The 25134-nt window shown below is 39.6% G+C and overlaps 1 protein-coding gene across 8 annotated transcripts; it reads right to left on the bottom strand.

Moving 5' to 3' along the window:
• Positions 1–62: 62 nt before the first annotated feature.
• Positions 63–24191, bottom strand: tp53bp1 (tumor protein p53 binding protein, 1). Of its 8 annotated transcripts, none has more exons than XM_017458679.3 (30): positions 24010–24191; positions 20450–20655; positions 20277–20358; positions 20115–20196; positions 19974–20032; positions 19723–19869; positions 19579–19633; positions 19282–19442; positions 18888–18938; positions 17295–17436; positions 17087–17181; positions 16280–16473; positions 14318–15530; positions 13047–13163; positions 12697–12897; positions 12418–12484; positions 10285–10374; positions 7704–7974; positions 7548–7607; positions 6405–6554; positions 6084–6304; positions 5459–5590; positions 4526–4893; positions 4204–4395; positions 3880–4053; positions 2538–2726; positions 2344–2438; positions 2050–2246; positions 722–858; positions 63–362 (listed from the first exon to the last, which is right to left on the bottom strand). In XM_017458679.3, the coding sequence occupies exons 2-30, from the start codon at positions 20627–20629 to the stop codon at positions 181–183; spliced, it is 5304 nt and encodes a 1767-aa protein (XP_017314168.1). In that variant the 5' UTR covers positions 20630–20655; positions 24010–24191; the 3' UTR covers positions 63–180. The 8 variants fall into 8 exon arrangements, with proteins under 8 accessions (XP_017314168.1, XP_047007424.1, XP_017314167.1 ...); XM_047151468.2 differs by lacking the exon at positions 24010–24191 and adding an exon at positions 21173–21317 and having other exon boundaries at positions 20450–20752; XM_017458678.3 differs by lacking the exon at positions 24010–24191 and adding an exon at positions 21173–21317.
• Between the last annotated feature and the right edge of the window lie 943 nt (positions 24192–25134).

The raw sequence follows: 25134 nt of genomic DNA, 5'->3' as shown, positions 1-25134 counted from the left end.
TATACTAAATTTATACTTGTAAATACTACTACCTGAATTATACAAATAAACCCAAGGGAAAAAAAAGGAGAGACACAGTTTATTATGCCAAAAACAGTTTTAAAAGTATATACAGTAAAAGCAGGCAGGTGCTAAAACAGTACAGGATGTTTAAAAAAAAAAATACAGAAGAGACCAAGCCTAAGAAGAAGAGTAATCATGATGATATTCAGGCTGACTGTCATAGGCCAGACGTTCTCCACAGATCACACACTGAACCAGCCACTCCAGAGACACCACGGGAGTGTTCAGGGCAGTCACACACTTCAGCACCTCCGCAGGACACGCAGACACCACCAGGTCCAACCCCTCTGCTGAAATATCTACAAACCAGGACAAAGGAAAGCACACAAGGTGTAATTCTAAAACTTCACAAGCGAAGTCGTCTTCAGGTTGACCATTTTCACTGATCCTGAAAAAACAAGTCAACAATTTGGACTAGGCTTCATATTGTAGGCAAAAGAGAAATATATTAAGTGTATTGTGCTATTTTGACAACTTGGTATCCATTTGTGGGGGCGTAATTCCACACTCTTTCAGATCTACACTAAACCCCTGCTGAATGCTGAAAAAATACAATTTGTATAGCTAGAAGCTGCACTGTGAGAAATATGCAGTATTTCATGGAGAGAGAAATAAAAAATAAGGTGGAATATCTTTAAGTGAACCAAGCAGAACCTACCAGAACTGTTGCTGCTTAGTTTATGTTGCTGGACCTTTGCAGCTCCACACATGGTGAGCAACGAAGTCCACAAATCCACACGTTCTTCTGAAACCAGCAGGACCTTCAGAGCTTTGAAAGGGTTACAGCGTGCATGCCTGTGGGAAAAGAATTTTTTTTTTTAAATTGTTCTGAATTAGGATGTAATAAATCTTACTGTCAATGACTTTCTAGGAAATTCATTTCTTTTTAAGAAGTTATTTTCATACATGACACATCTGTGACACCCTTAACATTAAACAGTACGACCACTAAAAAAAAAAAAAAAAAACCTTGAAGCATTGTATAAGTTTTACTGAAGTATACAGAATTACTGAATGCTGTTTCGATCCCAACAGCTGGATTAAAACTCTTCTCTCTGTATCTAAGAATCATGCAGAATATGACCACTGAGCCTCATTTATCAAGCTGGATACGAATAAATGTATTTGTAAACAATTTACAAAACAAATTTCAGAAATAAGACTCACTTATATGAGCCTCGATTGCTTGGCCCGTATAATTGGCGAGGAGTCATTGTACGCATAAATTTAATCAAATCAATCATTTCATGATTTTGAATGTTTTGAAAGAAAGCAATCCACTGGATTAAGACAAAGAAGGTGAAAGAAAAAATGAAGCAAAGAAATGGCACCCTATAAAAGGAGGAAATGTGTGTGTCTGTGGTAGCCAATGAATTATAATCTCATTACTGGAGGATTTCGCACACATCATGCTTAGAAGGCACTGTTTTACCATTTAATTGTCATTTTTTCAGCTTGTTTCAGCTCTCCGCACTTTTTTTTAAATGGAGTTTTGTGGGCGGTACTAAAAGCTGTGTCATGACCGCACTATAAGACTGGAGACCCCAGTAATGAAGATCGAGACCGTTTTCCTCTGATTTTATATCATTTTTAAAAGATATTGTAAGCAATATTGCCAGAGGAGAAAATCAGGCTAAAATAATGTGTATGAGACTTAACAGAAACTTTACAATTTGCCAGAACTGTATTAATACATTTACAATACAATATCACAATAAATTCTATCCGGTTACACTTTTCTGAAACTTTTTTCCTTTTCTTTTTTTAATTATAATAAACTAGGAACTATTGAAGACAGCTGATTTAAAATTCAGCGTTAATAAATAAATTTATCCTTGAATTCAATTTTAAAAAATTGTTTATCACAAAATATTTTCTCTCAAGTTTCATGCTATTTTGGTCATATTACCTACCCAAATTAAATAAATAAATAAAATACAACAACTGGTGTATAAACTTCCAGGACATGTGGAAGCCCTGAATTACCATTCTACGATTCGTTTCTCAGGCCCGACTCCAGCAGGAAGCAGGTAGTTCCTGTAGTTCATCAGCTTCTTCTCTTGACAGCAGTCTCGCACCCAGATCTGAGAGACACAGGGAACTCCACCTGCCACACACAGCAGGTACGTCTGCGTGCGGCAATGCTTATCTGCGATCAACAGGCTCTGATACGCTGCTTTACACTAAACAGACAAAACACACAGGAACCTTTAGACTTGAGAAACTTCAAGTGCTGCAGAAATAATTCAAACTACTACAGGCCACAAAATGAGGCCTTACCTGTTCTTCATTAAATTCAGGAAGGATCATTCCCCCACCAGCCTCCAACTGCCTCTCGGTGTACTGCTTGTTATACGGAGCCGTCGGCACGTACTCTAATGACGAAAAGGAAACGGGACGAGAGTCTGGCAAACTATCCACAGCTTGAAATAATAAATCGAGTTCAAGTTGTGATGAGAAGCCTCTTTTCTCACCTTCCTCTCCATCGCTGGTAGTCTGGTTGGACTTCCTGTCGTTGTCAGAGGATGCAGTTAACATGAAGACAAAGCCCATGAAGAGAGACGTGCTCTCAGGAAGAGGGCCGTGGCTCACCAGTAGGTCATTGGTGTCAGAAGGCATCTCAGCTCCGCTCCCAGAGGTGTCACATGGAGCCATTCTCAAACCTAAATCCACATATTAATATAGATGCATAGTGTGATTACATTAAGAAAGGATTGGTCCAGAAAGAAATCTAAATGAAAACTTTCTACTTAACTTAAACGGTGTCTGACTTGTTTTTTGTTTTTTTTTTAGTTTTCCTCTAGTTTCAAACTTAATGTAGCGAACAAGTAATGGAGGTCTCACTCATCTAACATTTTTGTATAAAGCCATGCCCAAGTCTTCAAATCCATTATGGAACACCATTATGGAAGCTATGTAATAGAATTTTAATAAATTTAGCATAAATAATCTGTATTTGAAAATCTATGCTTAAGTGTGATTCTATAATAGAATTCAAATGACTAAGCTTCAAACTTTCTATTTATTTATTTATTTTTTAAATAGTCTATTTAAAACTTATCAGTGTTGAATATAAAGATTTGAGCATGTATTTATGGAATAGATTTTGGGTGAGACAGACTTCCATTAATTGTTAGCCATCAGCTTCATAGCTATAGTAAAAAATAATAATAAAAAAAAGAAGCAAACAAACACAAAACTACATTTAGGGCTACAAGTAGAAAAGTGTGTAAACTTTTGCTGAGGCAATTTTTTTCTGGCCAAACCATTTCTTTAAAACACTAGAAACCCATACACCATATTTAGTGCTATTCATTTGCACTGGCACATGCAAAATAAAATGAACCACCACCCTGTGAGCACACGCACCAATTCCACCTGCCTTTCCAAGTGCACCCAAAATCTACATACCAATATCCATACGAGAGCTGGATCTGCTGCTCATTACAACTCAAAGAAAGGGATCTCGAGTCATGTTTGCAAATGGTTTGAAAAAAGCACAAATTTATGTCAAATATCTGGTTTGTTAAAACACTAAGACACCAAACCAGGGTACATGTGTGGCTAAAAGATTATTATTATTTTTTTTTTTTTAAAAGCAATCGAAATCTAATGCATATTTTGAAACTGAGTTTAAAATGCAGAATGTCTTACACAATAATGCAATTTAGAACATTAAAATAAACGGATAAAATTCATGAAGCCATTATTAAAAGCATTTGAAAAACAGGAGCTTTAAAAATGTCCTCAGTTCAGGCTGTTCTGCTGTTGCTGCACGTCATTAATCACTGTCCGGACCGTGCACCGCATCCGTACCCGATCTGGCCCCACCCCCTCTGCGTCCTCTCTTTGCCGGTGTCCTCTCGTCCTCCGTGGAGCTCGTAAGTTTCCTTTTCGCTGGGGTTCGTGGGCTGTTTGCGGAGCTGCTGCTTGGCGTACCAGGCCCATTCCCGTTTCCTCGACGCCTGCGCTTTCCTTCTACAAGGTTGTCTACAGGGAGATCGTGAACTGTTAGCACACATGGACTCCTTAACCATCAAAAAACATTAACAGCAGTAATTCATGTTTTTTCACTCTCTGCCCAAGAAATCTTTTCTTCAAAAGGGGAAAGAACTATAAGAAGGATGAGGTGGGACACACCGAGGCTGATATCAGATGCCATGTTCTGAGGAGTGGAGGGCTCGTAAGGCCCGAGGCCATAGTGTTCCCTCAGGCGGTTGCCCTGATCCAAAGTGAGAATCACTGCAGTCCTGCTGTACCATGTGCTCTGGCCATCTTTCTCTACGCAGTACAGCAACTCAGCACCTTGACGTTTATATGCCTTCACTATACCTGTCAGCAAAACACACACAAACGTTTAGCCTTCGCGGCTTATTTTACGGTACTTGGGGGAAACACTGAAGTACACTGATGAATGTTTTTTTAGCTAAATCGTCCTCTCGGTTCCCCTCCAGCCTCTTACCAGTGTTAAAGTACTCCTCCTCAGTCAGCGCCGTGACCTCTGTCTCCAGCGGAATGGGATCACACAGCAGGATGTCCTTCCCCTGGGCCTCACACTCCTGATTGTCGTCGAACAGTAGCCGGAAGCGGTTCTCTCCCAGGTCCCGGGTGATGGTCCCAGAGTAGAAAAATGAATTGGACGACCACTTGGCCATCACACGCAGCCCGATGAAGCTACTGCTCCCTGCACTGTTCTCAGGGGACATGGTGTTCAGTGTGTCCAAACGGCTTGAGGGGACACGTGCGTTTGTACGAGCCAGGTGCTCATCTTCAGACGAAGACACGGCCGGCCCATGAGCACCTCCTCCTCTCTGTGCTGACCTTCCACCTCTGAGTGAGAGCAGCAGCAACAATCAGCAAGAGAGATTGTCATAAAGGCAGCAGTGACACATCTGGCTTACTACTAAGAGGGTTTTGGGGACAGAAAGGTTAGTAAGAATTTGAATGAAAGGGTACTAACTTCAAAAGATGTTAAGAGTGAGAGTTTCCATCCACGTGTTTTTGTGTATACAGAAGGAACGTTTAATTGAAACACCACCTTATCACAATGTCTTTTTATAGTCGACTAAAGTTAGTTATTTAAATAGACGACAAAATATATTTTAAAATGTTATTTGATTAATTTATTGACATAAATAATAAGTTCTTAAATATGCTGTACAAATAATACTACTACTACTACTAATAAATCCAGCACTTCCAGAATTACCATTTTGGAATACCGTTTGATATTAATAAATAGAAAATATTTGATTATAACATCACTTGTTTTTAAGCATATCGGCAGTTCCTATTTCTTTCACTTAACATTTGGATGAAATTCTACCCTTCCCATCATGTTTTAAGAGGCGTTTAAGGATAGAATCATGTACCAAACGAGTCCGTGAGCCCTCACCTGGACAGTGGACCACGTGAGGGGGGTCTTCCTCGACGCCCGTGGCCTCGAGGGGTCAGCGGGGCAGTGAACGGAGAACCCCAAACGCCTGTTAGCTCTAACCCCACTGCCTGTCTACCCCCTCGCCTGGGGCTGAGAACATACATGCACACACACACACACAGACGGAGCGGTCAACAGACGCGCCCTCAGCCAGCAAGTGTGTAGTAGCAGCAGTGGGGGAAGTAGCTGTACAGGCCATGAGTGTTCTCTTGAAGTCGTGTGTTTACACATTGTGTGTGTGTGTGTGAGATAGAGGGGGAGAGAGAGAGAGACTGGAAGAGTTAAGTGCCACTGACAGCTGCATACATGCTTGGGATGTCCATTAACATATCAATATAAAAAAAAAGGAACTGATGTAATTCTGTAGCACTGCCAATTGTAATAGTGAAATATGAAATGTGCCACATGTTAATTCATCTCTCCTCTGAGGCAAAAATGAACTTGGAGTAGCTGTATATATTATACATAATTCAATCCAGGGCATGTACACAACTGTCAGTAGAAAGGAATAGTAGTAGTGAATAGTATGAGTGTTAAGGCGGGGTCACGCGGAGGCCACAAGACAGACACTACAGCAACTCACCTGCCGGTCTTTGCTCCACGGCTGGGAGGCATGACAAAGTCAGCGATCCTGCTGGGAGCTGGACCTCCGCTGCTGGTCCCGCTGGAGCTGAAGTGGGATGCAGTCTTGGACGAAAGCGAGCTCACATCAGCCAGGTCTCCTGAGGTCATGGAGCTTCCTGTACGTGAAGGGGAGACGTCGCTGTCTATGACGCAGCGGTCCACCACTGGCTCGTCAGACTCCTGGAGAAGAAACAGATTATGATTACATAATCTGAATTTAAGTCAGCTCCTGATATGTTCTCTAATTTCACTGCTGAAACTCTCCTACAGGATGCCTCACCTCAACGACCTTACGGTCCACCTCCCTGCCATCTTCGTAGTACATGTCAGTGATAATGCGAGTGATAGTAGTGCGCACTTCTTGAATGGTGCGGATGTGTCTGCGGTGAGAAGGGCCTGACTGTGAGCGGGTTGGAGTGACTGGCTCCCCCTAAAAAAAAAAAAAAAAAAAAAAAATACAAGCGAGCACATCAGTGTTGCCATCTCACTGGTAGCTTTTATTTTGTACAGTTTTGTTAATAACACTTGGTCATCTTAGAAAATCATAGTGACATGTAGTAAAGTTTATTTTAAAGTTTGGCCCAACACTTTGGGTAAAGTGAAATTTGTGCAATTCTTTTTTTTTTTGGCCACACTGTTCCTTAAAACAAATCTTAACAGTAGAATAATTTGCTGAAAAATGAGTGAGATTCAGATTTTATAAACTGATCTTTTTTATTCCATCAACAGTGCGCAAAGTTGACTGTTACTCACAGTATCGGCTCTTCTAGGTTTTGAGCACCGAGTTTTTTTTTGTGTTTCATGTACTCCTCATACCTAGCTACAAAATCAAATGGACTATCAAGCTAATAACAGTTTATTCTGGTTTCAGAAACAAACTAAGTGAAAGTTAAGTTCACAGAGAACACGAAGTGTTTGAGTGGAGTTCTATGGAGTTTACACTCACTTTACACATCTCTAATGCAGGCGGTGTGTATTGAAACGCTTGTTAAAACAAAAGAACAATGGCTTTGTGTGACAAAAAAACATCAGAGAAGCGTGTTCGGTGTAAACTGGCCTGAACAAAGCCAGAAGACGACGCGACACCGAACGATAGCCAAAATACTCAAACATGTATTCACAAACATCACGAAAAGGGGAGCAGTCATGGATATCTGAATATTTGAAGACTTTAAAATCAAGTAACAGAACAATATTTGTCTTCTTATCTTGGTCTTCTTTATTACAAGTAACAGACGACACGGTTTGATTAACATGCCAAAAAGTACCATAATTTATTCTTTACCATTTGAAGCACGGTCTATTAAGGAAACTTCAATTTAGTATGAGACTAACGTAGTACATAAATAATCGTAATAATCAGCCGAATTATTTGAGAAGAGCTGATTTTCTGATCATATTAATCAATAGTGAAGTCTCTTACCCTGCCTGATGGGAGCTGTGGTCCTGAGGCATCAAAGCTGGTCTGCTGGGATGCTGCTCTCTGGGGGGGGGAAAAAAGAAGAAGAAACAAAACAATGTTTTAACCCTGTTCATAATTTCCCTCCTAATACAATGTATTCTATGCTGAATGTCTTACTTTGCTTAGAGGACTTGCTGCTGAGGACAAGCCCACGCTGGTTTGCTGAGACATAGCTCTCTGGCCTGGGAGTGACTTGCGAGGTGCCTGTCCAGAAGTGCTGGGAGCTTCATGTTCTTTAGCTGTGGAGGACTGCACCTTAGCCAGAGGTTCTGAGTGCAGGACAGTGCCGTTGGTCTGCTGTAATAACTGCTCTGGTGTACCATTACCTACTGCCTCGGGAGACAGATCAAGGCTCTCGCTGCTTGGGAGGGCGGTTTGGCTTAGACGTCTGGTAGTTCAGGGGAGAAAAAGAAATAATGGCAGATGGGTAAGAGCTAAACCGCTTCAATATGTTGGTAGTGTTTAAAACAGGCTAATATTTACACCATTAAAAATAATCTCTGTTGAATCACAAAGTGAAATAATATTTTCCGAATGCCGAGGCAACTACTAAAAAGGTCCCAAGAACATCTCTACACCTTAAACCTCAAAGAATGCAAGGATCTATAAATATGCATGAATATGCAAATTGGAAATTGCCCCCATGTCCTTGTGCAATTAAATCTAGTGATGTCATTAATGATGTCCCATGAAGTAATTGGTCTTTTGAACCAATTTTTTCATTTGAATCAAACTTTGCATGCCTTCTATGTAATAATAATAATAATAATTCCTTTGATTTATATAGCACATTTCTAGGCACTCAAAGCGATTTACATTGTATGGGGAGAAATCTCAACCACCACCAGTGTGTAGCATCCAGCTGGATGATGCGACAGCAGCCATAGTGTGCCAGAACCACACCACACACCAGCTATTGGTGGAGAGGAGATGCTTGTCATATAATTGTAAAATACTAGAGCGGCAACAATAAATGACCAATAAAATCAATAACAGATTATGAAAATCGTGGTCAATCGAATCTCATTATCGATTAGTTGGTCTGCACACGGCACGAGGCACATTTACTCTTTGTGTTACTTCTGTTGCGAAAACACTCATCAGAAAAATGGCAGAGTACAGACCAAAGTTGTGTCCCAAATGACGTACTACACACCATGCACTCAAGTGTATTAATTTTAGAACAGTAGTACTGTATCAAATGGAACACTAAAGCCGTTTCACTTTCGATGGCATATGACGTCAAACACACAATGCGACGCCGCTATCTTTAGCGGAATACCCAGAGTCAACAAAAATTTATTTCTTCAGTTTAATGTCTGGGTAAACGTTACCTTTAATGACCACAGGTCACAATCTGACAGAGGCATACTCATCAAGTGACAACCGAAAAGTGTGTGACCCAAGTCCTCTAAATGCAGCGATGAAGACTGTAACCTGCAAACTTTACAAAGTGGCGCTTGTGTAGCACGGAAGCACGACAGAGATGCACGAGCACAAACTTATGTTTATATCCAAAATGCTTCACTATGTGCAAGGGGTCGGGGAAACTGGTGTGAACTGTATAAAAAGGTTTAGTTTAATGCAAGTTTATTGTCATTATATGGTGCATTTGCGTGCTTACAAAAAAAATTTTTTTTTGAAAAAAATTGTAAAATCTGTCGTTTACTATAACAGGAGCAATCTGTAATTGATCCATTTGTAACGAGGCTGTGTTGGACCTCACTCGCAATGTAGATGCGGTGATAAACTGTGGGAGCACAAGCAAGATCTACAATGTCAAATCAAAACGGTACGATCAAAGTAAACAGAAGTAAAACTATATGCCTAAAGGCAGTGACTGATTAGTCAATTAATCGAAAAAAAAAATAAAATAATAATAATAATAATAATTGACTGATTGATCGATTATGAAAATAATCGTTAGTTGCAGCCCTAAACAATGTACTACACATCATAATAAAAATACCTATTTGCCTGAATAAAGCCTGTTAGCTGGCTTAACACAGTTTGTAGGTTTCAGATTGGTCAAATCCTACAACTGATTCAGTGATATGGACAGTTCAAAGGACTGGCAAGTTCAATAGGAAAACTGAATCCCATTGCTCTCTATCCATGAACCTCAGACTGACTGAGCCTGAAGATGAAAAAATTTTCAACATTATAATTGAAAGTCTCCATTTTAAGGGGCAAGTTGTCTGCTTTTCTCATGTGCTTACGAGAAGTGGCTCAACTAATGAGAGATGATAAGAGGACTTGTTGAAAATACCCATTAACAGTCCAAAAACTAGAATCATATCTTCCCTTTTCCACGTTTGTCTACGGACTCAGAACCAAGAATAGCCTCCCCAAGGCACATCAGATGGTGTAAGTAGGGCACACACTGTTCCACTGCATACCATCACTCTAAGCAAACAGGGCACTGTGAAACCAATTTAATGGTCTCTAAAAATACCCTGTACCAAGGGAGCTCCATTTATAACCTGTACAAAAACTCCCAAGGTCAGACACACTCTAGACAAAACGAAGAGAATCACAAAGACAACCTGTAGCTTTTCATATCCACATAAACAGTGTTGCAGCATTAATGTCAGTTCTTCGGTCAAATGCCTGAAATGTGCTGATTTTATAAAAGTAAAATAAAAAAAAAGCAGAGAAATTGAACTGGTGACACGTGTGTGCAGGACAGCAGCAGCACCTGAGTGACAGATCGCTGGGCTCCATCTCTTCTCCCTCCACCTGTAGCTGCCTGTGAACTTCACGAACCCGAGTGAAGATGGATTGAGGGCTGAGATGATGGACACGGAGCAAACAAAAGTGGAGTTAATTACACATCGAAACAGTCACGCATAGATTTGAAGTATAAATAGTTTACTTAAGTAGTACATTTTGGTTAGCAGAACACTGGGTAATAAAAAAATCCCTGAAACGCATTAAATGTGTTGAAATTAAAGAATTTTATATCTATTATCTGACTTGTGAAGACCAACAACCATCGGTGTCTTTTGTTTTAAAAGCCTTTTTGTTGAATAGCCCCTTGATGGATAACATAAGGTAAGAGTGTGCAAACTCATATGTGGCCAAAGGCAACAATAATTTAAATATAATCCTACGGCAGGGGGTAAATGACATCCAATTAGTCTAAACAGTTGTGTTACAGATTGGAGATACTACAAGTTAAAAATATTGTATAGATCGAGACAATTAAGGGTGGTATTTAACCCATAAAAGCCCCTCCCATTCATTGCTGACAATTATGGCACCACATGTAAGAGAAATGTCAAGTCTTGAGAAAGAAAGTCATTTCTTTACACAAGAAAGGTCAGGGCTACAAGAAAATTAGTAAAGCATTGCAAAGCAAAAGCAATTCAAAAATTCTAAAAGGATGGACTTGTGGCAAGACGGCCAGGCCTTCGACGGAAGTCAACACCTCGAGATGAGTGTTTTCCCTCAGAAGAGTTGAGGAAAATCGCCATGCAAGTTCAGCACAGTTAAAGCTAAAGCTCTAGAAAGCAAAACTGGGGTGACTGTTTCACGTGACACGATGCAACGTTTGCTGCAGATGAGTGGCATGCAAAAGGTGTCGTCCAAGAAAGCAAGCCACCCCTAAAGCCCATGCACAAAAAGCAGCCCGTTTAGTATTTGCCAGGGCTCATGTTGACAAAGGTGAAGAATATTGGGACTCCATACTTTGGTGTGATGAGACAAAGGTCAGTCTTTTTAGAACTGATGGCATCCAAACTGTATGGCGTCGCAAGGGGGAAAGAGTACAATGAGAAATGCAGGGTACCCACAGTAAAGCATGGCGGTGGCAGTGTTCTTCTGTGGGGTTGTACGAGTGCTGCAGGTGTCAGGGAATTGGACTTCATTGATCGCATCATGAATTTACAGATGCACTGCAAAATACTGAAAGAGAAGATGCTACCATCTCTCCGCACCCCGGGTCACCAGGCACTCTTTCAACATGATAACGACCCAAAACATACATACAAGGCCACTGCATTTCTGAGGAAGAATGTGATTCAAGTATGTCCCCGACCTCAACCCTAGAGGGAACACCTATGGTTCTGAAAAGAAAGGTGGAGCATCATTCTCTATCCAGCATCCAAGCTCTGAAAGAGCTCATTCTCCAAGAATGGAGAAAGATAGATATGGCAGTATGTCACCAACTTGTTCACTCCATGTCCAGAAGAGTTGGTGCGGTTCTTAAAAATCATGGAGGCCATACAAAATATTAGATTTGGTAGAATTTTTTGTAGGGTGTATTCATTTTTGAAACACCTCATTTGAATAAAATGCAGTATTTTCTTTTCCTAATGATGTTGGTGACCAACCTTTAATGTTCGTAATAAAAACAAATGTTTGATAAAACCCGGTTTTGTCAAAATTCAGTTAATTGTTCTGGTGTTCACTGAGAAATAGATAAAAATCTTAACTTTCAAAGAGGGTGCACTCATTTCATTTACGCTGAGTAATGTATGGACACACGTTTGATGGACGGATGGATAGGAGAATAACTGTCAGAAGTAAATATTTTACAAGTATTACAGAACATTTTTACTGCTTCTCCTAAGGAATGACAGTAATTCTATAGTTGACAGTATATGTCTATTCAATCAAGATAATTTGTTTGTTTTTGTAATCCTTGTTGGTGTTATTTGTCAATCATGAATCTTCCTAATAGGAAACACCACAGGCTGTGCAGGAATAATCAAGGTCTTTTTCAGAAATGTGCCATAGTGACAATGAATCAGCAGCTAGGACAGTGGAAAAATGCCATCCAACCACACACACACACGATGCTTCTCACATAGCAACCACCAGACATTACCTGGTAACAGCCTTGGAAACAGCAGTAGCCTTGGTAACGGAGCCTTCCTCATCTGATAAGGACGGTTCTGGTGAGATATTTGCAAAAAAAAAAAAAAAAAAAAGTCAGTGATTGTGAATATGGCTACAATAAAAGCAATTTTTCTCATCCTTACAGAATGGAGGTGAACATTTCTACATTCATATAGAGTGTTTTTTTGTTATATATATCTAGACCTAATATTTGACAAGAGAGACAGATATATTAGGTAAAGGAAACAGAAGAGAGAGCAAGTGTTACTTTGTAGGCTGAAACGCTCAGACCCTGAGCTGCCCTCTTCTACAGGGGTCACCACCTTCATTCTAAGACTCAGTTTCCCATCACCCCCCTGAGCTGCCAGTTCCTCTCCTTCTCCACTCTCCTCGACTGAGATCTCACTGGCTGCCATCGTGGTCTCCCTGGTAACTCCAGCCTCTGTCCGCTCATGGAAAGTACTTGTTTCTGCAACATGCAAAAAAACGTCTGTAATCAACGATATGGCAAGTTACAGAGAGGGGTGTGTAAAACTATCGTCTCCTGAATCTGCCTTCAGAATTTATTTCTATGATGTGCATACAGCTATTAAAATATCATTCAACAGGGACTCCCACCGATAGGAGTGCTGTGGAGCGGTGTGTTCTTTAATTGTCTGACGTGTGGAGGAGTAGCACTCGCAGCAGGCCCTATCAGCTCTCCTTCTCTGGGAAGCGTGAAGTGGAATGGAAGATCTGCAGAGCAAAAAAGCAAGCCAGTATTTAGATATAGAGGCAGTAGCAGAGCATCAACTTCAACCCTTAATCAATGGCGGTTAAAAGTCTTAAAAGTACTCGGATCTGCAGCATCACATGAAGGATTACAATGTGATGTTGCAAATGCAGTCATGTGCAAAACCTGGCAAACCACTAGGAGAAAATAAGGACACCAAACAGGAAATTTGGTGGGTTTGGTTTCACAGATGTTCCTTCAGTATCAAAAGTAACAAAATTGGTCAAAGACATTAACAGTGACATTAACATTTCTCTTTCTGAAGGTGACACGAATATTATAATAAGATTTACATCCGTGGTTTGCTTTTGTATCTACTACACAGCATGTGGCTCGTCTCAGCTCTTTAATACTAAACTTTACCGCTCAGCTATATAAACAGTAGGAACTACATCAAACAATTACTACTCTCGTTTCCCCTCCACTTTCCGTGCTTTTTGGCACATTTGTTTCCGCATGGGTGGGTACAAGTAGAAGGCATGCATCTTAAATATCTATCGTTCAACTACAAATTGGAGTGACAAGTCCACAGCCACATACAAACTGGACCAACTGACAACAGTGCAACTGACAATACTCAGCTCATCATATCCAAAAACAACTAGAACAACAAAAACAACTAGATGCGAATGCCACTGACAGGATGCCTCTGCTGCAAACACATCTAATTCTCCTTGTTACTAATTTGTATGCCTGAAATACTATTAAAATATACCGCAAACATGGAGGAAGCTATTGAAGAAAAACTATTCGTACGACGTTATGATGTTTGACCTTGCTGTGACCTTGACCCCATTTGGATCAATCCCAAAACTCTAATCAGTTCATCTGCTGGTTACAATAACAATTCTGTATAAATCCTATAAACATCCAACTGCTCATTCTTGACACATCGCTCTAACGAGAATCTCGAATTTACACACAACCTGAAAACATAATGCCTCCACCATCTAGTGGTGGAAGACATAAAAAGAGAAGAGATGGTAAAATAAATTAATAAATTCAGTTTGAATTCATTCTTACTATTGGCTGCATTTTTCAGGTTGTTGATGTCTACTGTTTTGCTTGTGGATCTAGCAATGATTTTCACCCCAAAGTAATTCTGTATTAATCTTACCTCCAGAGCTGTCACTCAGGCTTTTGTTGGCCACATTCAGGACCTGTGATCCTCCACTGGGAGCTCCATCACTAGCCGGTGCTTTACTGGCACCAGCTCTAGAGGCCACCTGCAAATTCTGGCCCAAGCTGTTTGGCTGAGAGCCTGCGACTTTTCTGTCAGGCCCAGATTTCTCCTTCGGGGATCCTTTGACAGGCTGTGAGGAACAACTGAACACCGGTGACTTCTCGACATGTTCTTGCTCCTGGGAGATTCTCTCGCTCTCCTCCAGGACTACGACGCTGAGGCTCTCCTCGTCCTTGCTGCCTGCAGATTGGGCGTCTTCCCCGCCATCCTCCGCCTTCGGCTCTGGAGAATTGACCTGGCTCTGAGAAAGTGCTAGGCCGAACCCAGAGCCTTCGGTCCTGCTAGTGCTCTGTACCTCTCCTTCATCCATTCTGTCCTCATCGACATCCTTAGTGTTGCTAAAACTCTCGAGGCGGTGACTTTGAGACACGGGCTGGCTCAGTCTTTGGTCACGTTCAACTCCTTGTTCTTCACCTGGAGGATTCTTGTGAGAGAATATGACGGATTGGGATTGAGACTCAGATGGAACGGGCATTGTGCTAGTGGGTTTCCCAGCCTGTTCTTTGCTTTGTGAGCAACTACTCAAGGTCAGATCTTTACCCAAACCCCCTTCATCCATCTGCTGTGAGGCCACAGTGTTTGAAGTGCACTGAATCTCCTGAGATTTAGCCACGCTGTCATTTATTTTCCCGTTTTGCCCCTTTGAAGACTGCAAGGACGGCTTTTGAGAGGAACATTCTTCATTCTCTGTAGTTTTCAGATCAGGCTCCTGGGAAATCCCTTGTAAATTAGCAGCTTTATTAAGGCCACAATCCATGCTGCTTTTGTCAGTTTTCTCATTGCGGTGCACAGGGACAGAGTCTCTCTCATCCTCTCCTATAGGCCCCTGTATTTCAATCTGTGTGGCCTGACTGTCATCATCCACAGTGAACACTTGAGTTTTCTTATCAAAAACACTATTTTCACTGTCCAGCTCCAACTGGAAACACGTAGCCACTTGAGAAGGCTGGCAGTCGGCAGGTTTTTTGAATGCTTCCGCTTCGAGGATTGTTGATGGACTTTCTTTAGGTGCTTCCTTTTTCTTCAAAGCCTCTGGACCTTGACTGCAGACCCCAGATTCCAAGGATGGCGTAGGCACAAAAACATCCTATTTGGGATTAATAGCACATGTTAGCGAATGAGAAAATACAATAGATTTTATGCCATAACATTTCTGAATGTTTCATTCTGGTTGGTTAGATTGGAGTGTTTAATTTACCGCAGCTCTGACAGTAGTGCTGGCTGTAATTAAAATCACAGGTTTATGTTAATGTTAACTTGTTCTAATATTGTTTCTATAGTTACAACTAATTCACAGGAACTTTTGTGGTAGATGCTCCATATAATCTAAAAATAATAATAAATGGATTTGAAAAATTTATTTTATTTTAGAAAAAAAAAAAAAAAAAAGTATAATTGTTGACATGGTGATGCTCGGAGCATGCATGGAGACGTCTATTGAACATTTATGGAAGGAGCCTCCAGTGTCAGCATTTTGTAATAGTCAGTATGTTTCCTGCCATGGGAAAAAAACGTGTGGGAACAACTGTCTATAACTGCTATAATAAAAGTGATAGCAGGAACTTATTAATTAACTTTGATTTATTAATGTTACATTAATAAATGAAACATTTTAAAGCATTGGCAAAACTGTTGTGGTATAAGAGGAACTAAACACTTTGGTGGTGTGCTGCTATAGGGAAATAAGTCACACCACCACAGCATTGATTATTTTTCTATAACAGCATGCCAGATCATGTTTTACTCCTATTGTAGCACAGCAATTTGCCAATGATTACCATGTGGAAAGGAATAGAAAATGTGCATTCCTGTATTTAACTGTTTTGAAATTCTTACATGTGAAAATTCAGGCTGTGATGGCAAGGACAGGCTTTTCTCCAAGGCAATACTGGGGGAATTCTGGGACACTACATTTGACACTGTGGGCTTTGGGACAGGATCCACATCCATTGGTTCTTCCTGCCCTTTTTGTGCTTGGTCATTTGGGGTCCCAGGGGTGTCCTTTGCTGGTGCTGCAGCCTCGTTAAAATCTGAACAAGATTTATGAGAGGAGAGTGATTGGAGATCAGGTTTATGGAGTTAAATTTGTGCCAAAAAGAAACTAAATAAACAGTCTGCTTTGCAAAGGAGAACTCTCCTCTCAAACAAAGCGATTTTCTCACAAATGTGTCGGCACAGATTTTCTCACAAATGCATCTAAACAACTTCCTCTTCCAAACCACCAGATGGTGCTCTCTCTCAATTTACACTAGTCTCCTGGGAAAAGCATAACAACACACATTACACCACAATAGAGAGTAGTAAATAGTTTTTTGGTTTTTTTTAAAATCCTGAAATACGGTCTGTGATTAACACAAGCTCAAAATATTTTCACGTTTTATTCTAGGACAATAGAATGTTACACCAGGAGACTAGTGTTAACTGACAGATAGCGCCATCTATTGGTTTGGAAGAGGAAGTTGCTTAGCTGCATTTGTGAGAAAATCGCTTTCTGTGTGTTTGAGAGTGGAGTTTTCCTTTGCAAAGCAGATTGTGTTTGTTTGCAAAATGGTGTAATTATTTGTTTAGTTTTGGCACGAATTCAACTCCATACAAGTTCTATTATATTTTGTATCTAAACTGTCTTCATATCTGAAGTCTCACCTTGCTCATTCTCCTGTCCTGTTGGTGAATTGGGGACAATATGTGGTGTTTGGCTTATGTTGTCCTGGGTGGCTGCCACAAAATCAACAGACTGCCTAATGCATAAGAAACAAGAGCCACTTAAATTAGTATTTATCATATATGCTATAGAGAACAATTGAAAAACACTGACTTGACCATGACTCGCATTAGTTTAAGTTGATCTTACTGTGACAGGCTCTCCTGCACCAGTGTTTGTTGACCAGACAGATGCAGCAGGCGGAGGCTGTGAGCAGGAGTGCACGTTGGATCCTGCTGATGCTGCTCCTGCTGATTCTCAAGCTCTGCTACTGTGCTGTCAACCTTAGAGCCTGGGAAACAGAATATAATTAACAAAAGACCGTTTGAAATAAGAACAAGCTAAAAAGCATGTCGATGAAGATGCACACTATGTCTACTGAAATGTGTATTTATTTCCTAAAATTTACTGACAAATGACCCTTGCTGGTCTCAATAAAACACATCATTTATTTAGTACTTTATTTACACACATCTTTACAGTCTAATTTGTATAAATCTGTGTGTATGTGTGTCCTAAATATGATATTACATTTGAACACTTAATTATAGCAAGCGTTTATTGGAAATACTCTCTAACTGAGGCTGACTCTCTAACGTCGGGCATTTAGTGCTTTTAAATAAAATAAAATAAAAATTATTGTTCCTGTGTGAAGATGTATTGAAGGATCTCAGATCAGCTACGAAATGTAAAATTTAAACTAACAGCTGGAAAAAAAATAATAAAAATCATTGAAATATTTAAGTGTCTAAAAAAAGTGGGATCCAAAAGTCAGAACACTAGTGAAACTGCTTCTATTTTGCATTTTTTGTATAATTTAATACAACACTTTTCATTACAAATTATATTACTGACAACAACTTGAGTGAAAAGTAGAATATCTGGCATATTTCCATGAATATCAGAGTTTCTTAGTATTTGGTTCATCTCCTTTCTTGCTTTAATGACAGTGTGCACTCAAGCTGGCATGGACTCCACAAGTTTGTGCAAAACCTTACGATCCATTTCGGATCAAATCCATCAGTGTCGTCTGATCACATGCTTCAACAGAAGAGATAAGGCATGAGGAAAACCTGACCTTTTATACAAAGCCGTTAACATGGTCACATTTGCTTTCATTTAAATGGATATCTAGAAATAGTGCAAAATGTTGAATATTAAATATACGAGATATAGAACATTTGCTTTTTTGTTTTACTTATTTACAAATTCCAAAATTAATTCTAAATTTATTTCCAATTGTTTTTTAAAAATCCCAGATTTTCAACAGGGTCTCAGGCTTTTGGCCCCAGAGTATATAATACTGGCTTTTTTTTTTTTTTTTGATGTTCTTTACTTAAGACAAAGACATTTCTCACCTTTTTTTAATGATACAGTAATATAATAAGATGGAGTAGAGTGCTACTACTACTGTTCCCTATGACTGTCAGTATCACAACAGTATTCAAGGTATTGGGATACTATAGCATTTAAGTAATTAAAACATACATGATAAAATATTACGCTGTACATGCATAAAGGAATTCGGCAGCCCTAGCAACCCGAACTAAAGATACTACGTTCAAGAACCTAGCAAGTTTAAAACTACGGTCACTAAATCTAACTTTTTTTATCCAAGTAATGGGATTGCACAACTGGACTAACCAGCAGACTGATCTCGTTGCACAACATCTGAAATGTTGTTTTGGTCATTCTAAAATGCCTTAACCAAAGTACGTCATCAAAGTTGTTCGATATAATTACCTCCTAGAACTGTCTTGCAGGACTGCATTCCCAAAGAGCAGGCTCCCGCCTCTGAACGCAAAATGACATGACAGTGTTTATTGCGTTTCGTCTGAGCACTCTCAGACACAAGTCATTTATTATATACGGAAAAAAAGGCCCACAGTGGCTTCTCCGACTGCAGAAAATTCCATTTTTCTTTTTGATATTTGGCACCAGTTTATCGGGAACTGACGCATTTGCTCTCTTCGACTCACTGGATGGAAATGGTCTTATTCGCAAAATTATTTATTCGATATTCCAGTTTTGCGCATGAGGTAAATTCGTAAGTTTGGATGAAAACATAGCTACTGACTATTCAATGTATCGGCAAGAATATGTATTCATATCAGAAAGACATCTTATCGATTCTCACCATTCCTCTCTCCGTCAAACATATCATCCTGGGATGACATAACATCCATATCCTCATCCTCTACAGACTCAGAGACCCGAGAGTGGAGTATGTCCTGGACACTCAGCTCTCTGCCTTCTCTCCTCTGAGGCACCAAGGCACTGCTGGAGCTCACCTCTGGCCTAAAGAAAGAGAGAGAAAGAGAGAAAGAGAGAGAGAGAGAGAGAGAGAGAGAGAGAGAGAGAGAGAACCTTAAACACAACAAACTGGACATGGTTTCAAACTATTAATTCCATGCATTTCTAATCAGCATCTTACCTTCGAAATCTGTCATCTTGACTGTCTGATTCCCTAGAAGAGCTTTTCAATCCAGCTGAAGAACACAGAAAAAGGAAGTTGTGAATCTCAGTAAAGTTAAAGGATAAAGTGGCGCAAGTGAATGCACTGGAGATTTAGATTTACTTTGGTTGGTTGTTTTCGGGCTGTCTGCTGGCCGGAGGTTGGCAGGTGTCACCTCTACGTCCTCGTCACCACTCTCTATATTTTGTGCCTCGATATTTAATCCCTGACTCTCGGACAGCTCCAGGAGTCCAAACTGAGATACTCCTTCTGAACATAAACGTAGGGAAAAAAACACACAGAACTTTGCTCTGTCCATAAAAACACTATAATCACTACAATAATATTATGTTGTTGTTTTTTTTTAAACTCACCTTCGGTTTGTGCACAGTGAGTGGTGGAATCAGCTCCAGACTCCATGTCCTCTTGGTTCCTTCAGTACAAGGAATAACATTAAGATTTGTTGTTGTTGTTTTTTTATTCAGGTTTTATTCCAAGCATTTCTATTGAAATACCTTTTTGAATTAGGAAGGGAGCAAACTTCAAATACTTGACTATGCTCTGCAGCTGCTGAACTCAGATTAGACGGAAAATGGTCTAAAAGGGGGGAAAAAAAGACTGTAAACTATGCTAAAATAATAAGTGGCAAATCTAAAGACAGATTAACACTCACATACCAGCCTCTATTACACTGTTACTCTTTTCAGTCTGGCTGTCACTTTCAGTGCATCTGCCTTTTGAAGGGGAAGCGATCAGTTCCTGGACAACAACAACAACAAAAGTAGCAGAACCTCTTAAATGAACAAGTCAAGGCTAAGAATGCAGTCATAAGGGACGTGGGAGACCTCACCAGCACCGGGCTGTGGGAGGTGGGCTGGAGGTTAGAGAGGCGGCGGGAGAGCAGGGCGCGGTAACTACTATCGGGGTCGTCCTCCAAGGCCACACTGTCAGGCTGGGAGTCTTCGACGATAAGGCAGGGGTTCTCAGTCTGAGGCAGACTCGACTCCAGATCACTTCCACCTGGATCCATGTGGTGGCATCAGGGTCAGCAGGCAACTGCATGTAGAGATTTAAACACAGTGGAGTGAGAGGGAAAGTGGGCGGGGCACCATGTGGTTCAGTCACGTGGTGCAGTAAGACCCTGGGCCCGGGTCTATAAACACAAAGCATATGTGCAGTATCAGCTTCTGAAAGATCTAACACGTTTCAAACACATGGATTGTACCTTGTAAATATCTTAAATAAAAATATCCCTTATAAATAAAGGATAGGTAAAAAAAAAAACGTGAATTATTCCTTTAACCGCTTCATTTAGGCAAAACTGGTGTATCTGCACCGAACTACCCAAAATAACGAATACAATGCAATCAGTACACTTCCCATGCCTGTTATTTATCCAGATAAGGGTATCAGTAAAATACTTCTTGCATTAAAATAGCTTTTCCAAAATACTGCCACTACTAAACAGACTAAACTCAGCTAACCAGCTAATGCTAACCATCCACGCAGAAATTTAACGCTAGGCAAAATTCCTCCATCTATTGAATAAATTATCCACAAAAAATATATATACCTTTACTATGCTTGCTGTTTTTAGTCATCTGAACTGAAACCATGTACATTAGTGCAACAAAACATGAATAAACCAGTGCGCGCTGTTTTCCTGACCAGCTCTCCCTCTCCCTCTCCGTTCACCCCGCTGCAGTTCAGCGGCAGAAGGCCAGAAACGGACACAGGTGATTGGATAAAATCCCTCTAGGAAGCAGCAGGACAAGACCTGTGATTGGCTAAACGAGGAGAGAGAATCCAATCATCGATTAGAAGACCCACTAAGCCCGCCTTACAACAACAACTCAATCGTCGATTGGATTAATTTTTAATGGGTGGGATTCTCTGTACAGTATTTCTTTTTCTTTTTTTTTTTGTTTTATTTATCGCACAAAAATCCTAAAAACTAAACTATAAATAGCAAAAGAACAAAAATAAACAACTCCCAATCAGGAAATTTCCAGACATTTCTAAGAAGTATTTACAACACGTAGGCTACAATTGCTTCTAAATGACAGGCTAATTTAAATAGCTTATTAAATTGCACCTGTTTCCCGTTAAATCAGGAACAATCTTCAAACGTTTTACATTTATTTCACGGTCTTGTTTTGCCACTATAAATATTAAATAAGATATACATATTAAGTCATTCATTTTAATGTTGCTATTAACCCAGTGGCTTACACTCATTTTAAAGGTAGCGACAACAAACCTGATACTATCATAACAAAAGAACAAAACCAGGCATATTTTGCAGGCTGAACACATGCTTGAGGATTGTACCAAAATGCCTCTACTTTTTATTTGTCTGAAGTAGTAGAAAACTACAGATGTGGCAAAATCAGTGGATGGATACAGCATGTGTAAAATGTTGTACACACCCTCAAACAAGTAAAACAGTTCATCGTTGGATAAAGTAGGGAAGAACACTCTGAGGCCAATCATGGATCTTCAGCATCTTTACAATTCGTTGGCCTTGACCAGCTAGAGGTGTGGATGTATTGCAAAATGACTCTCATCAAGAAATGTTCAGGATCTACACAATGAACATTTGCTATGTTTGGGTCTAAATTATGACTTTTCATCTGAACTTTTTTTTTAACTGACAAAACTGTTTACTCCATGTGATTGCAGTGTTCTTTTCTCACCTTTCTTATTTTTCATTGAAGCCGGGTTTAATATAATTGCTGTATCCTATTGTATACATTGCACACAAACAAAAAAAACATCTTGGCGAGTGAAAATATCTTGAATATAGTTACATTTATCTCGTATTTATTATTATAGGATTACAATAAAACAATTATAAGACAGTTAAACATATTTCTGGACGTTATTACTCATTTCAAGCTTGATTTTTTTTATTCTCTTGGTAAATTATTTTGCTTCTTTTTAGAAATAAATGCTTAAAATGAGCAAAGTAATCTGCAAATTGAACAAGACTATTTCAATCTTGAAATGTTCAATAATCTATAATATATCTAAAATATATTTGTTTATTGTGATCTTATAATATGAAATACTAGATAACTTTGACCATATTCAAGGTATTTCCACTTGCTAAGATGTCATTTTTTGCAGTGTACAACATAGACCCCAATCACTGCTTTCATTTTTGTGTAGTTAGTCTCCTGCTTAAACCCATTCAGTGTGTTTAATTCATTTTATAGACCTTATGCAACATAGATTTTAAGTAGGCAAACATGTAAGTTTGAGCATTTGGGTTACCTGGTGTGATCGCTGAAGAGTGGAGAACTGAGCATGATTTGTATTTGTTTTCCATGGAGCGTTTATACAATATTTTTTAAAATTATTCTCTCTTTTTTGTTACTTTAGGTAGTTTAAGATTACAGAATACTATTCAACTCCATGACATATGGACTGAATTCAAACTGATTGTTTTGTGTTGTCCGCTAGACTGTAATAGCCTTCAGCTCAGATTTGGATCTGGACAGTTTTCAAACTCAGCAGAGTCATCTGCAAAACACTGACAGAAATGCATTCATATTTTTGTAAACCTGCTACGTCGAATAGTTCCATAAGTTTCAAAATAAGTTTCAAGTTCAATGGCTGATGTCCAGTGAACATAGAGGGACATGATCCTAGAATCAGACCACATAAATTACATTGAGTTATGGTTAGTGTCCAGCTCTCTTAGATTAGTGCAAACAGACTAACACCAAATTCATAACACATGAAGAATTATGGCCTATAACCTGAATCTACAGAGCAAAAACCCATTGTTGATCACCTACTGTAAAGTGCTGAATTCTTTCTTAGACTATACATTTATATCCAGCTTGCAGTGTAACTGTTAACACAACACTGGACTTTTTTTTTTTATTATGTAACAAATATCTCTACACACAGCAATACATCCTGCACCCACGTATTTGAGTGAATTTCTCAGATATAAGATTACGTCATTGATCATGACGATAGCGTTTGAAAGTGTATTTCATTGGCTGTCCTTTCTAGGTCTGCAACCATGTGTCATATGCCATGGAGTTGACATCATGATTGACATCAGTGTATTTCTGAAACGCATTTTACTGAAATATTACAAACCCACTATGCAGTGCAGAACAGCAGCTTCTTTTCGTCCCTATCTGGCATGTCATCCTAAAGCCAACAAATTCAAGCCCATAATCTCATCTCTTGTCTCTCTCGAGGTAATAAATATACCACATAGCCTACGCGCAGTAAGCCTGGCAATAAAATATTACGCAGGAAAGTCCTCGTAGGCAATCCAACTATAATACACCCATAATAAACACCAATCTGTCCTCAAACCGCGTGCATAACAAAAACGACCAAGTTTATGGCGTTCTCGGTAAAGGTTTATAAATATTCAGCTGTTACCTGAGTGGTGAAATCCTTCTAGCCTACGCAAAATGTGGGCGCTGCGTTTCCTAAAATGATGAGGAAGAAATTGCATTGATGTGCTCAGATGTGCCCTCTCTTCCCTGGCAGATAATGGGGTGTGCTAATGGTTCCACTGGTGTCACTTAAAGACGCAGAGCACAGGCGGAGCTTTGTGCTGTTAAACCATATGGAGGCAAGCTATTATAGTCTAGAGGACACTGCATACACAGTGTAAGCATAATTATATTGCAGTACAAAATGTAAACGATGATGTAATAAGAAATGGCAGTGAGGCTTATAAACCAGCGACATCAACAGCATCAACAGCGGGCTTTTTTTGTACTCATCTCTCCCCTTGTATACTGATGAGTGATTCTTGAACGAATCGGTTCCTCAGATCTGATTGAGTGAGTGAATCGATTCGCAAAAAAAAATACATATATATATATATATATATTTATATATATATAAATGACTTCGTTCAGGTGTGAAAGCAATCCAAAACAAATAAATGGCTCGTTTTTACCTAATCGGCGCCTTTTTGACTTAGTAAGCTGAGTTATTTTTATTTAACTTTATAATTTTGTTCACTTTTTATTATAAAAAACGTTGGACTTAAAGTGCACCTATTTTGGTTTTTCGAATATTACCTTTCATGTAGTGTGTTATAGAGCTGTTTGTGAATGTACAAACGTCTGCAAAGTTTCAAAAATCAAAGCGCATGACAAACAGAGTTACTGACTCCCAAAAGAAGGAACCGATTCTGAACAGCTGAAACGAGTCATTAGTAATCCCAGATTTATTTCCTGTACAAAACTACATAGGTTTGTAACAAAAAGACCTCTGGTCTTCAGACGGAGCTGAAACTGTATATGTTAGTGGGCGTTTCCTTTTCCGACCCGCTGTCAGCAGTAGACCAATCACAACAGACTGGGACATCTGACTAATCAGAACAGAGTATGCTATCTGGAAGGAGGAGTTTAAAATGAATCCTTTAGAATGGATAATTGAACGAGTCGTTTTTGACACTCGGGGAAAAAAGGTGATGCCGCAATTTAAATGATGAGCACATTAAAGTCCCCTTCCTTGTATCTTGAGTCCCCTGGGATAGGCTCCAGGCTG

Source organism: Ictalurus punctatus, chromosome 27, assembly GCF_001660625.3.
Source record: "Ictalurus punctatus breed USDA103 chromosome 27, Coco_2.0, whole genome shotgun sequence".
NCBI lineage: Eukaryota > Metazoa > Chordata > Actinopteri > Siluriformes > Ictaluridae > Ictalurus > Ictalurus punctatus.
Note: the sequence above shows the minus strand (reverse complement) of the source record. Positions and strands in the feature narration are given on the sequence as shown.

Excerpts from the sequence above, each read along its gene's own strand:
- tp53bp1 (XM_017458679.3), bottom strand. The coding sequence starts at position 20,629 with ATGGATCCAGGTGGAAGTGATCTGGAGTCGAGTCTGCCTCAGACTGAG. Across the intron at positions 6,555-7,547 it reads CACAGCTCCCATCAGGCAGG|GGGGAGCCAGTCACTCCAAC; the intron begins GTAAGAGACTTC and ends TTTTTTTTTTAG. Across the intron at positions 363-721 it reads ACTAAGCAGCAACAGTTCTG|ATATTTCAGCAGAGGGGTTG; the intron begins GTAGGTTCTGCT and ends CCTGGTTTGTAG.